The following is a 13979-nucleotide window of genomic DNA, read 5'->3' on the forward strand; positions in this document are numbered from 1 at the left end:
CCCTGTATTGGGAGCGTGGAGTCTTAACCACTGTGCCACCAGGGAAGTCCCAAATCTAATTTTTTAAAGTTCTGGACCTAAAAATTAATTATATATGTATTCAACTCAATTTATGGATATGAAGATAAGTCTAGTAGAATGAGTAAGACATATATAAAGCAGTGGTTCTCTGAGCTGTCCATTTAAATGATCTGGAGAACTTTTAAAAAATACTGGTTTGGTTCCACTAGTGGTTACCACTAGTGGGGAGTGGGGAGGGAGGGGCAACATAGGGGTTGTGGAGGGGGAGGTAGGAACTGTTGGGTGTAAGATAGGCTACAAGGACATACTGTACAGTATGGGGAATATAGCCAGTATTTTGTAATATCTGTAAATGGAATGTTGCCTTTAAAAATTGTATTAAAAAAAAAACTTTTAAAGAGTCCTGAAAAGACATGACAGTTAAATGTAGTATGTGATCCTAAACTGGCTCCTGCATTGGAGGAAGAAAGATGCTATAAAGGAGAGTGTTGAGTCAGTGATGTTAAGGTATTACATCACTGTTAAATTTCCTGACATCATTAACTGCATTGTGATTATATTAGAGAAACTTCTCTTTATTAGGAAGTAAACACTGAAGTATTTAGAGGTGAGGGAACATGATTATGCAGCTTGCCCTCAAAGGGTTAAAAAAATGTGTATTTATAGATACACATACAGATGCAAATCATAAAGCAAACAGGGGAAAGACTGAACAAAGGGTGAGGGTATTGAGATATTCTTTGTACTATTGTTGTAATTTAGTTTGTTTGAAATGATTTTCAAATAAAATATCTTTTTAAATACTAAAAAAAAATACCGGGTTCCACTTCCAGAGATTCTGGGTTAATTGGTCTGAGATAGGGCTGGCTGGCTTTTTTTTTTTTTGGCGGTACATGGGCCTCTCACTACTGTGGCCTCTCCCGTTGTGGAGCACAGGCTCCAGATGTGCAGGCCCAGCGGCCACGGCCCACAGGCCCAGCTGCTCCACGGCATGTGGGATCCTCCCGGACCGGGGCACGAACCCGCGTCGCCCGCATCGGCGGGCGGACTCTCAACCGCTGCGCCACCAGGGAAGCCCTATCTGGAGAGCTTTAATGTGTAGCCTGGGTTGAGAAACCAGTTACAGAAGTAATAAATACCATAAGAAAAGCACAGATGAAGAATTTTGTGAGCTTAGGAAAAGAAAAGGTTCCTTCTACCTGGAAGAGATCTGGACAGAATGCTTGAAAGGTGTAGCATTTGACTGAATCTTGAACGAATTGGGTAAATTTGGATGAGCTGAGGTGGGAGAAAGGAAGGATGCTGCAGGTAATAATGGTGTGAGGGAAAGGCATTGAGGCTTGCTCATGGGGCATGACAGAAACATGGAGTAACTCAGTTTTACCTCTGCAGACCTGATGATCTGTCCAAGGATTGTAAATGCTGGATTCTTGGATATTAGGTATATTATTTTGAACAGAAAAATCACAGGAGTATGTTTGGTATCTTCCCTTCTGCATTCCCTGAATCTTAGTATAGTCACTCCTTTTTCACACTTGATCTTAGCCGAAAGGTTGAGAAGTGATCATCACTCCTTTTTTATTGTTTGTTTTGTTTTGGTTTTTGCTACTACATTTTTCTAGTTCCTCTGGCTTCCCTTTTTGACCAGAAGCAAAAACATTAGGGACAGGAGACTAGATTTGAGCCCCTATTTGCTACTATTCCTGATACAGTAACTCTGCTGACTTCATAAATAGTTTTGAACCTTTAGCAGGTTCCTTGGGTTTTCTCTTCTATTTCATGCTGCTGCTCACGAAGATAAAATTTTAGTGTTGCAAAATGCTAATTAAATGGTATTTAAGGTTTGAAAAGACTTGATGCCTTATTTATACATAAATCTTTGTTATTCTAAGTATTAATTAATCTTAGATTAGGGACTTCCCTGGTGGTGCAGTGGTTAAGACTCCAAGCTCCCAATGCAGGGGGCCTGGGTTCGATCCCTGGTCAGGGAACTAGATCCCACATGCATGCCACAACGAAGAGTTCGCATGCCACAACTAAGGAGCCCGCCTGCTGCAACTAAGACCCGGAGCAACCAAATAAATAAATTTTTAAAAAAGATAGTGAAAGTCACAAAACAGACACTCTGGAGTGTTTTAAAAATAGAGTAGGAGTGGAAGGCTATGAATGATACCATTTTGTTTTACCGAACATTTAAAAATCCATATTCAGTCTCAGTCATGTCTTCAAATCTAATCCAAACAAGAAGAGATTTCTTGAACAATCAAATGATAAATAATGATATTTTGAGTTGAGTTTAGCTTAATACTCTTACATACTCAGCAAAGCAGGAAATTATTCAGGGCTCCTGATAGCACTTATATCACTTGTATAAAAATTAGGAAATGGTATCCATTCTCTTACACAGATAGATTCCATGCCAAGTGCACATGACCTGTAGACTGGAGCATGGATTAGATTTCAGCCCCCACTCACTCACCTGGCTAGCACCATGTGCAAGGCACAGCTGTTCAACAAAGCCCTGGCCTTGTATGCTGACTCTTACACCTGTACCTCACTTTTTACATAACTGCAGAACGGGCCCATTCGTGTTGAAGGCTGGTGGCACACAGGGATGGCAGGGGGAATGGAGGAGGCAGCTCATCTTTACCTACTTTTCGCCACCTCTGCCTCAACCACATTCTAGTTGAAGCCTTAACTGTCTTTCCCTTGCTTCCACTCTTCCTTACGCAGTCCCTTCCTCATAGAGATCAGCTAGTAATCCTTTTAAAATCAAAGAGGTATGACTCTCCTACTCAGACCCTTCTGATGGCTTCTCGGTACACTTTGAATAAAACCCAGAGTTCTTTTCTTGACCTACAAGATCACACATCCGCTGGCCCTGACTGCCTCCCCAGTCTTGTATCGTACTGCTCTCCCCTCACTTTGCTCTAGCCTTCTGGCCTCTTTGCTGTTCTTCTGCCTAGAGTGCTCTTTTCCCCCAGATATCTGCATGGATGGCTTCCTTCCTTCAGCAGTCTGCTCCAGCGTCATCTCTCTTTAGAGACCCTGCCCCACCCCCAAACCCCCTATCCTAAATAGGACATATACATATATGCACATATATGTACATAAACACATCAACACATATCAGTTAATGAGCTTTTCTCACATATAAAGCACTACATGTCCCTGATGGAAAGAATCTTTTTGTTTTATATATTTACAGGATTTTTCAAATTTACAGGATTTTTTATTCAGATGAGAAAAATATCATAGGTTGTAGCAGAGCAATTTATTCCCTTTTCCTTGTGGCAAATTGCTGGGCCCATCAGGCATGATTCTGGTTGGTTGACGGTTGATAGCAGCCAACCCACTGGTATGGAAATCGCCTATAGTCAGCAGAAGAGATCATACCCTGATATTTGGCAGCAACAGGATTTCGGAGAGGCAGGTGCCAGAATCCATCCTATGAAACGAGGTTATCAATAAGCAGGTGGAAAGGAGTCTAGGGGCCAGGGGTACTTTGCTTCTTTAACATAGGGGGAAAGAGTACATTGGAGCACAAATGGAGTGACCCAGAAAGAAGCAGTCTTCTTATTCTTACTAGGCCCCTAGTAGGATTCACTAATATGAATTATGAGTAAGACCTTGAGGTGTTTTAAATCCACCTCCAAAGGTAGTAAGTTCCTATTTGAGAAAATAAATGAAGGTGCTTTCCCTTTTAAAGCTAAGAACATACAAAGCATGCGTTTTAATATTTGCTTCTATGTATCTATATCTCAAAACAGGACAAAAAGGTTGACACTAATTTTTCATATGTGTGGAAACCTGACCTATGTCAGATTTAGTACAATTATTCCTTGGTATAATTTCCGGATTACATTCTGTTGCTTCACACCTCCACTTACATCTACCTTTGAAAATGTTTTAGCAATTTAATATTATAGTCTCTCACATGAAGAGATTTTTAGTGATTAATATTGTCATAAGGAAAAAATTTTTAATTAATTAGGTGTCTTATTAGGCTTTTCAAAGGACCAGTTGGTATTTTTGCTTGTCCTGTTTTCTGTTTTGTTTTACACTATGAGTCCTATGGATTTCCTCCTGTGCTCCGCAATGGGAGAGACCACAACAGTGAGAGGCCCAAGTACCGCCAAAAAAAAAAAAAAAAAAAGTCTGTTCTTTTTTCTGCACTCTTAGTACCCACAAAATTTTTTAGAAAGACCCCTGTATACTTATAAAGAAATGCTCACTGTTTTCTCTACAGTGTTATCCTCATGTATCTGTTAGTTCTGTCCCATGCAAATCTTCAGATTCTTTTTTTTTTTTTTTTGCGGTACGCGGGCCTCTCACTGTTGTGGCCTCTCCTGTTGCGGAGCAACAGGCTCCGGACGCGCAGGCTCAGCGGCCATGGCTCACGGGCCCAGCCGCTCCGCGGCACGTGGAATCTTCCCGGACCGGGGCACAAACCCGTGCCCCCTGCATCGGCAGGCGGACTCTCAACCACTGTGCCACCAGGGAAGCCCCCCAGATTCTTTTAATTTTTCTATTTTTAATAAATTATACAAAGACATCATAAATTCATTCTCTGTTTAAAGAAACAAAATATGTGCAATGAAGTTGTCCTCCCTGTGTACCTCTCCCCTCATCCTGATGCTTCTTCCCACCAGGAATCACTGCTGGTGGTATGAAGAGCCCTCTCAGTCCTCCTGGTATCTGTGTTTCCTTCTGTATATATCCAGGGCAATGGTTATTATTTTCTGTTCTGATTTTTGCTCTAGTCTCTGTTTTTCCTTTTATGCATGTTTTTATTTAAAACATAGTAAGTACAAATTCAGAAGCATTCTGTTTTCATTTTCAGACTTCTGACTCCTCTGAAGATACCATGATAGAAACCCTGCCTTGTTTTATTTTTAGTTAGCATGATAAGCTTTACAGAAACACTTTAGCTTTTACCTGTTGCTTTTTGGTTTGATTCATTGACTTTTTTGTAAGGGTATTTAGCTTAAAGTTGTTAGAATGACTACTTGATGTCTGTCTGTAGGATGCTGAGGAAGACCATGAAAGAACATATCAAATGGTTTTACTGAGAAAGCTTTGTCTGCCAATGTTGTGTTTTCTGCTTCACACCATATTGCATAGTACCGGTCAGTATCAGGAATGCCTGCAGTTAGCGGATATGGTATCCTCTGAGCGCCACAAGCTGTATCTGGTAAGTTCTAGAGCATTTGCACTTTTAAATTTTAGTGATTTGATAACCTCTGTAATAATATTTAGGTTTGTGAGATGTGTTTATATTCTTTAGATGTTCTTAGACTTTCTTAAAGTAGGGATCCAGTTTTAATGTTTGTGCTTTTTTATCCAAAATATGTATACATTTCTAAGCAGTTTGAAGTATATAGACTTGTCCAGAGAAGTAGCTTTGAAGTCCTGGGCTATCCTAATATACTGGCCTCTGGCTACATAAACCTTAAAGAGGAATTTCTTCTTGCATTAAGCTAATCAGGTTGATTAGGTGACTGTAAATTCACACTCTTTTTTGTTCTCATTCTTAACATTTTTCTCTTTTTTAAAAATCAGGTGTTTTCTAAGGAAGAACTAAGGAAATTGCTACAGAAGTTAAGAGAATCCTCTCTAATGCTCCTAGACCAGGGACTTGATCCATTAGGATATGAAATTCAGTCATAATTCGTCTGCTGTTTGTAATCTCAGTAATTTCCATGATAAATGGAAGTTTTTCTGTAAAATATATATACTTGTAATTACTGGGTTTTTTCTTTTGCCTTATGGGGAAAATGTTTATGAAATTTAGGCATTTTTGTACTTTTAAGAATATTATGGTGACACTTTGAAAATTTAATGTATTATATAATTCCTGGTGTTTATTAATAAAACTATATAAAAACTAAAATTTTCTGTTCATATGAATTCCAGGAACGTCCCTCTATTATGTAATAAGAAATTAAATTTCCTGTTATCCTTTTTCCCTGTGATCATAAGTACTCTGAAATTTTAAAGAGGTTGGAAAGTAGATACATGTTTAAGCCAGGTGTATAAGTCCTCATCATACAATTTGGTGTTTTTAAAATATTACAGTTAATTAGATGAACATAGCAAGAATGTTTTCTAAAATAATATTATGCTATTTATTTTGATGACGTTTCTAGTTTATTAACTCTCATTCAGCAAACCTGCTCTAAAATAAGTCAGAGCATGTACAGACTTAGAATAGTATCTGGCACACAGCAAGCAGTGAATAAATTGGGGAATACACAGTGAGTAAGATCTCATCTAGCCCTTCCAGTAGGGGAAATACAATAAATATATTTTTAAATGCCATTTTAAAATACAAGTAATCCAAGCAGGGAGAAACTATTTCCAGCTAAGAGGTTTCTGAGGAAGTAGCATTTGAGCTGGGGTCTGGGTAATGCACTGAATTTGCAAAGACAGAGATACAAGCACAAGAAGGGTGGGGCACTACAGATTAGGAAATCAGTATAAGCAAGGCCTACAAATGGTAAATGCATGTTTATGAATCAGCATTTATGTTGAATTGACTAGAGTGTAGGACTTATAAATGAGAGATGACCAAAAGAGAGAATGTGACTCTAAGAGAAAACATGATGTAAATGGATTATAAACCTGAATATAAACGCTGAAACCATAAAACCTTTAAGAAAAATAGAGAATATCTTTGGGACCCAAGGGTAGGTAAAGATTTCCTATACAAGAGACAGAAAGCAATTACCATAAAGGAAAAAATTGATTACTTAGACCATCAAAATATAAAACTCTGCTCTTCAAAGACATTAAGAAAATAAGTAAGCCACAGACTGGGAGAAAATATTTGCAGAAGGATAACTGACTAAAAAAACTCGTGTCCAGCATATATAAAGAACTCTTATGCTTTTTTCCTTGAGCTTGCAGTCTTAGCTGCGATGCATTTCTTGGGCGCCGCGTTCCTGTTCCTGGCACTCAGTGCCTCTGCCCTGGCCGAGCTGGTGCATTTCAAGGACTGCGGTTCTGGGGTCGGAGTTATAAAGGAAGTGAATGTGAATCCATACTCCACCCAACCCTGCCAACTGCACAAAGGACAGTCTTACAGTGTCAATGTCATGTTCACCAGTAGCACTCAGTCTCAAAGTAGCAAAGCCGTGGTGCATGGCATTGTGATGGGTTTCGCCATTCCCTTTCCTATTCCTGAGCCTGACGGTTGTAAGAGTGGAATCAGCTGCCCCATTGAAAAAGACAAGACCTATAGCTACTTGAATAAACTACCCGTGAAGAGTGAATACCCCTCTATAAAACTGGTGGTGGAGTGGGAACTTACGGATGACAACGACCAACGTCTCTTCTGCTGGCAAATCCCAGTACAGATTGAAAGCTAGAGCTATTTGATGCCAATATGTCCGTCTGGGGGTGAGAGAGCACGGGTGGAGGGAGAGGAGGAGAGATCAAGTCTAAACTGAATCAGTGCCATAAGATGAAAGGAATTTCTAGACTGCCGTTCTAGCCTCAACCTCCAAAAGCATCTAAGACCCTATTTCCTGAGAGCTCAGAACTGTCGCCCCTGTATTATCCTTTGTAAAAGGGTTGAAGGAAGGAAGAGAAAGTGAGACTGTAGGGATTGATTTGTCTTCAGGGGGAGTTGTTTGGTTTGGTTTGGTTTTGCTTTTGGAATAAGGAGGGTCTAACCAGACATGATCCAAATGAGGCTGCTTGGGGGATACTGGATAACTTGCCCTAGGGTTACTAGCCCTTGCAGCAAAGCACGGGTTCCAAACCACATCCATCTAGCTGGGATATTACATCTGCAAGTTCCTCATCTCCACGTGCCTCGTTGAGTTCAGTGCATCTGGCCAATGAGCTTCCTCACATCCAGCTCCGCTGCTTCACTGGCCATGACTTGCTCTGCAGTGGTGTCCAGCGTGGTAGTGGAGGGGAAGTATTCTACAACAGAAATTCTCTGCAGTTAGCTCATGTCTCCTTTACTATCTTAGGTGGTTTTCATTAAATGCATCACTTGATTAGCAAAAAAAATAATAATAAAAAGGCCAAAAAAAATTTAAAGAGTGGACAAAATAGTACAACAGATGATTCTTGAAGACATACCTAACCATGTGCCTGTGAAAAGTGCTCAAGTCAATGGTGAATGCAAATTAAAACCATGAGATACCACTATACATCCATCAGAATGGCTAAAATCAAAGACTAACAACCAAATGTTTGGGAGGATGTGGAGCAACTGTGACTGGGACATATTGCTGGGGAATGTAAAATGGTACAATCTTTGGGGAAAGTTTTGACTATTTCTATTCTTGTGGATAACTGTCTATTTTATTGACCTTTTCAAATATTATAAACAACAATCTACCCTTTAACCCAGGAATTTCACTCAAATGCATAATGTTTAGAATAAGTAAAGTGATGTGACAACAGATGAAATAAATTGAAAATATGGTAGAATACCATATACAACTCTGACCAAGTATATTAGAACATCTAAGTAAAATGGACACTTCTAGGACGATGAAAAACCAAACATTTATTCAAAAAAAAAATCTTAATAGTTTACTAACCATGATGAGTATATGAGGGTTCATCATACTGTCTACTCTTCTCTATGTTTGGATTTTTAAAATAAAATGTCTAAAAATATGGTTTCAAGAAGTAATGCTTTCCCCTGTTTGGCGAGGGCTAAATTTGCTCAGCACCAAGAATACCTAGCAAGTCTACTCAACCGACACAGAAAATACCAAACAAGAAAGGGGTCCCAGATTGGCGCAGCCAGGTTTAGGTAACCCAGGAGGTAGTGGACCAAGGACGCAGCTCTCCGCACCCAGAGCTCAACGCGCCTGCGCAGGTAGAGGCCGCTTCCTGAACTGTTCAAGGGCGGAAGCGCGGGCTCCCCGAGTCACGTGACCGAGGGCGGAAGGGGGCGGAGCGCGCGGGACGTGCTGCCGCGTAGTCGCCGGCTGAATGGGCGGTGGCAGAGCATGTGTGATCCGCTGAGGCTGCAGCTTGCCAGGGACCCAGAGGTTGCATGCCTCTCCCCGGCCGGACCGTAAAGCCGGGGGCTGCGAGGACGCGGCGGCGGAGGAGGAGGCAAAGGGCAGCTGGAGGTAGGCCGGGCGCCCCTTTCCGAGGGTGAAGGGCCCCGGCTCCGCGGGGGTCATGGCAGCGCTGGCCGATAGAGTACGAGGCAGAGGGCGCATCGCCGCCGGGCTCCTGCTCAACCTATTGGTGTCCATCTGCATCGTGTTCCTCAACAAATGGATCTATGTCCACTACGGCTTCCCCAACATGAGCCTGACCCTGGTGCACTTCGTGGTAACTTGGCTGGGCTTGTACATCTGCCAGAAACTGGACATGTTTGCCCCTAAAAGTCTGCCGCCTTCCAAGCTTCTCCTCCTGGCCCTCAGCTTCTGTGGCTTCGTGGTCTTCACCAACTTATCTCTGCAGAACAACACCATAGGCACCTATCAGCTGGCCAAGGCCATGACCACGCCGGTGATCATAGTCATCCAGACCTTCTGCTATAAGAAAACCTTCTCCACCAAAATACAGCTCACGCTGGTGAGTAGCTTCAGCTGGGCGAGGCGCACCTCTTAACAACCCACCTCCTGGACAGTCTTTCTCGCTGGGAAATTTGAATGGTTAACCTTGCACCACGCTCTTTCCCGTGATCTGGAAATCCACTCGAGTCCTTTGTGAGCAAGTGAACTTCAGGCTTATTTGGGGAAGGTGAAAAAAAGCCATCTTGGCGCTCTGTTGGGCTTTTAGCCCAGTAGAGTGTGCTTGTGTGAGTTTTAATAACTACTGTTTGATGGAAATCCTTAAATGCTATGATCGGTAAGAAAAGAAAGCTGTGTTGGGTGATGCAAATCTGTATGGGATTAAGTGCAAAAGCTCAAACTGAAAAACGTTTATGATAAACGTAAAATGTTAAGTCTCAGGATATGTTTGCGGCGACATACTGCAGAGGCTTCAGCGTCTTTAAATAAGACTAAAATAATTTTAGCACTTCATAACTTACAGCATTTAAAATCTTAATGCTTTTGTTATATGTTTATATATTGTTTAGACACTGGTTTGGGGGTCCATTTACTACTATGTGCACGCATGTGGTATTTTCTTGCAAAGTGCAATGCATCGACTCATTTTACCCAGAATTTTACTTTAAATAGAATTAAATGTGAGCGTAAATATAGAATTATCATATTTCATTTTGAAGAAATAGGATTACCAGTCCGTTTTTTTTCAAATGGAAAAAATATTTATAGAGGTTCATTGTTTCCTAATGATGTTTTTATGATTAACCTTTCAAGACACTGTGAAAGGAATACTAATTTTATGTCTCATAAATTTAATCTGAACAACGTTTACCTCTTTTTCTTTACAGATTCCTATAACTGTAGGTGTAATCCTAAATTCTTATTACGATGTGAAGTTTAATTTCCTTGGAACGGTGTTTGCTGCTCTTGGTGTTTTAGTTACATCCCTTTATCAAGTGGTTGGTAATTTTTTTTTTCTTTATGTGCCCTTTTTAGCAGATTTCATAAATTTTGAAGCTGTGCCCCAAGGTTTAGACAATACAGTATAGAGACAATAGACTGTTGGGAAGAAAGCATAATTGCATAAATTGTCTGACTCAAGGTGAAGAGAAGAAAGGAGACAGAGAAACTTGGGTGTATGATGCTCACCAAGTACCTCCCTACCTGTTTGTAAGTGTATATTACCCATGCTTAACAGTCTGAGTTTGGGATGATGGTATATTATTTTCTGGGAAATCTTTACAAAATGAATAGTAAGACTTTTTACTTGAGGATTGAGTCCATTGGTTGTATTTAGCATTTACTCTTTAATTATGACATTACTGTGAAGGAGTGAGTACAGGTGCAAAAATTTGAACAGGAAAGGAAAATTTGAGATTTATAAATCTTTGCCTCAGAAGATATGCTGCTGTTACAGCTCGTATATTCTAATCATTTTTCTCCGTCAATATTTTATAGCAATGGGTATTTCACCAATTGCACTAGCGCGGTAACTTGCCTGTAACAGCCATTTATTTGACATTTGTGCATGGATTCACTTACTTCATTACCATAAAATCTCAACAAGTATTTTTGTTTGTTTCTTATATACTGGAGGAAAGAATAGTGAATGGCGAAGGGTACAGTGAAACAGTGTTTTCTCTTGGACTGGACTTGGAACTGGAAATTGTGGTTTCCAGTGCCTGCGTATGGGGAATCAGAGCCAAAATGTGTGACCAGTTTTACTTTTTTCACAAACGTCCACTGGTTATAAACTAAGGCATTCTTGTTATGAATGTTAGGAGTTTAATAATACAGCTTTAGCATCTTAAATTTTCTAGTACTGGTCATTTCAGAAACATTGTTATGTGAAAATTCTGGGGTTGAAAACATTTCTTAGTGGCAGAGAAGCAGTTTAAATGAAAGAGAGCAGTGACATGAGAGGGTGGGGCACCCGCTCAATCTTGTCACTTGGCCTCAAGATATTCTGTCTTTTACTGCAGAGAGAAATCAGAGGAAGCTCAGGTTTGTGCTTTAAGAAAATTGCATTTGGGCATACTTCAGTGAGTTTAAAGTTAAATTTTTTAATTAGATACAGTCAGTGAATATTCGTATTTCTCTTTTTTGTTAAATGGACTTTATTTTTGACCCAGTATGGATTATTTATTAGATACAGCAAGAAATTTCATTTGTTGAACGTTAGAATTTCTTGTATTCCTTACACATCGCTTCAATTCAGAGTACTCACTGCCCATGCCAATATGACCGTTTTTGTTCACACAAGTTTCAAAATGGCTATAGGGTGGAATCAAAGGATTCTGTATCTCTCAGGTAGATATCTGAAATGAGATTGACCAAGGAATGATTATAGACTAAGTCATGGGCAGAGTTTTTGATTATCAGTAAATGGTAAAAGTACTGGTACAGAATAGGTGTATTCCCTCCCAAAATTCATTTTAAGGAAAGTTGTATTTTCCCATTGTAACCTGGTATAATTTCTAAGTTATTTCTTCTTATACTGCTAGGGCATTAAAAGGAATTAAGAGATGAGTGACCAACTATTAGTTTTAGTGGTAGAAAGATGGTTGACTCCTTCATTCATTCAAAAGACATTTCTTCTGCTTTATGCTCAACCTTGATACAAAGATAAAGGGCAGCTATAATCCAGCATTGCAGAAACACATGGAGACAGCTGATAACAAGTGGTATAGCTCAGAGTATGAGGAAAGTTCTGAGGAGCACCAGGGAAGAAGGGGTAGTTCTGCACGAGGGCGGTAGTGAGGTAAGATTTTATGGGAAGGTTAACAATTTAAATTGAAGAATGCACAGGAATTCGCTTAGCAAAGAAATAGAGCAGAGGTCTTTCTTTGCAGTGATGTGTGAAAGTACAGAGCATTTTTGGAGAACTTGATTTGTTTGGTGGGACTGGACTGTAGTTGCGTGGTGGAAAGACAAGGCTGAGGGGTGGGTGAGACCAGATGGCAGAGTTTTGAGTGTTATGCTGAGGAAGTGTGCCCTTTATCCTGCAGGTACCAGGAGAGGAGTTCAGATGGGCAGTGACTTGATCACTCCCTGTGTTTTAGAAACTTCACTCTGGTGGCAGTGAAGGATGAATAAGAGGGACGACAGGGTGACAGGCAGAGCAGTCAGGAAGTGCTCCATGGTTTAAGGGGAAGACAGGAAGGGCCTGAACAAGGACAGTGGTACTGGACGTGGAAAGGAAAGAATAGACTTCAGAGACCTTTTGGAGAAAGAATTAGTAGGACCTGACTGAATGTGAGAATGAGGAAAATAAGGAGTCTGATCCTTGGAGGAGATTATATCATTAATTATCGGACCAACACAGGAGGAGCTAATTTGGAGAAGGAATTAATCCGCTTAATCTTAAACAAGCTCCTTCAGGTGATATAACTGAAGATGGCTAGTTAGCTGTTTGTTGAAGGTGGGACTTAAAGGATGCTCAGGGAAGGAGGTCAGAGCTGTAGATGTCAGCGGATAGTAAAAGATCAGTGAGGGAGAAAAAAGAGGAAAGCCAGACATCTCCCTTACAGGTAGTAAGTGAAGGAACAGGTGAGCGAGGAAGCAGCGCGAACCAGCAGTCAAGTTCTTCCAAGAGAAATCTGCAGGTTCTGCAGAGGGCTGCGGCCGGAAGGGGACCGAGGGCAGTCCTTCGATGTGGCCACTGGAGGTGAAGGTGCCCTTTTGGGGAGCAGTTTCATGAGAGGGTTGGTGGGCAGAAGCCAGGCTGCATGGCAGGGAGGGCAGGTGGTGGCCTGAGAGTCACCACCATTCCAGGCTGTCTGTCCTGTGTCAGAGACACACAGCTGCCCAGAGAGGCTGCTGGAGCAACACAGGGCTGTGCACATCCCCTCTGCATTCATTTTTGCTTGCTGCGGTGTCCCAAGCAAAAGAATCAATTCTCTGTCCTTCATGTTCACAGCAGACTCTCATTAAGGCTGACAGGAGTATGCTTCAGATTTCTCGCTCTTCTATTTTTGTCTTGGTGAATTTCTATAGACTTAGAGTTTATGTAACAGGATACCCGGACCTACAGGAAAGAGGATTATGTAGGAGCAGTTATTCAAAAGCCTGGCTGTTCCTGCCAGATCTTATTCAGACAGTCCTATCAAGCTTTCTTTAAAGCCTCCTTTTCAGTTATATTTGTGAAGCATTTTGAGAACTGATGGGATTTGAGGCTTTGGGGTGTTGGTTCTACCGAAGGATAGTCTTTTAAAGTTTGTGATTATCTAGTTTATTGAGGAGTATTGGTGTGGGATTACCCACCGAAACGTCAGCCATAAAGAGGAAAGTTCCTTCGACCATCGATTGGGTTTTCTGAAGTGAATGAAAAGACCTCACGTACCTTTTTAGCCGCACATATTGGCAGCCACCTGGGATAACTGAGGTTTCTGTCAGTCTGTAATTAGAGTCCGCCCTGCCCCC

At 41.0% G+C, this 13979-nt stretch overlaps 3 protein-coding genes across 8 annotated transcripts in view; all 3 read left to right on the forward strand.

Annotated features, from left to right (window-relative positions):
* The window catches only part of NUP107 (nucleoporin 107), a 45299-nt gene extending 39154 nt beyond the window's left edge, over window positions 1-6145 (forward strand). For all 4 annotated transcript variants that reach the window (XM_033409570.2, XM_004281873.3, XM_033409571.2 and 1 more), the window contains 2 exons: window positions 5048-5215; window positions 5584-6145. In XM_033409570.2, coding sequence (XP_033265461.1) covers window positions 5048-5215; window positions 5584-5691 — 276 coding nt within the window. In that variant the 3' untranslated portion in view covers window positions 5692-6145. The remainder of the gene's footprint in view (window positions 1-5047; window positions 5216-5583) is intronic.
* A 771-nt stretch (window positions 6146-6916) lies between these two features.
* LOC101285742 (NPC intracellular cholesterol transporter 2-like) lies at window positions 6917-7809 on the forward strand. The gene has a single exon (XM_033409575.2). It carries the CDS (start codon window positions 6942-6944, stop codon window positions 7389-7391), a length of 450 nt encoding a protein of 149 aa, XP_033265466.1. The 5' UTR covers window positions 6917-6941; the 3' UTR covers window positions 7392-7809.
* Window positions 7810-8944: 1135 nt separating this feature from the next.
* SLC35E3 (solute carrier family 35 member E3) overlaps window positions 8945-13979 on the forward strand; it is a 29384-nt gene continuing 24349 nt past the window's right edge. The window contains exons 1-2 of one of the 3 annotated variants that reach the window (XM_004286889.4): window positions 8945-9579; window positions 10406-10516. In XM_004286889.4, coding sequence (XP_004286937.2) covers window positions 9178-9579; window positions 10406-10516 — 513 coding nt within the window. In that variant the 5' untranslated portion in view covers window positions 8945-9177. The remainder of the gene's footprint in view (window positions 9580-10405; window positions 10517-13979) is intronic. The other 2 variants (XM_049695012.1, XM_033409577.2) reach the window with 2 other exon arrangements.

Source organism: Orcinus orca, chromosome 11 (genome assembly GCF_937001465.1).
Source record: "Orcinus orca chromosome 11, mOrcOrc1.1, whole genome shotgun sequence".
Taxonomy (NCBI): domain Eukaryota; kingdom Metazoa; phylum Chordata; class Mammalia; order Artiodactyla; family Delphinidae; genus Orcinus; species Orcinus orca.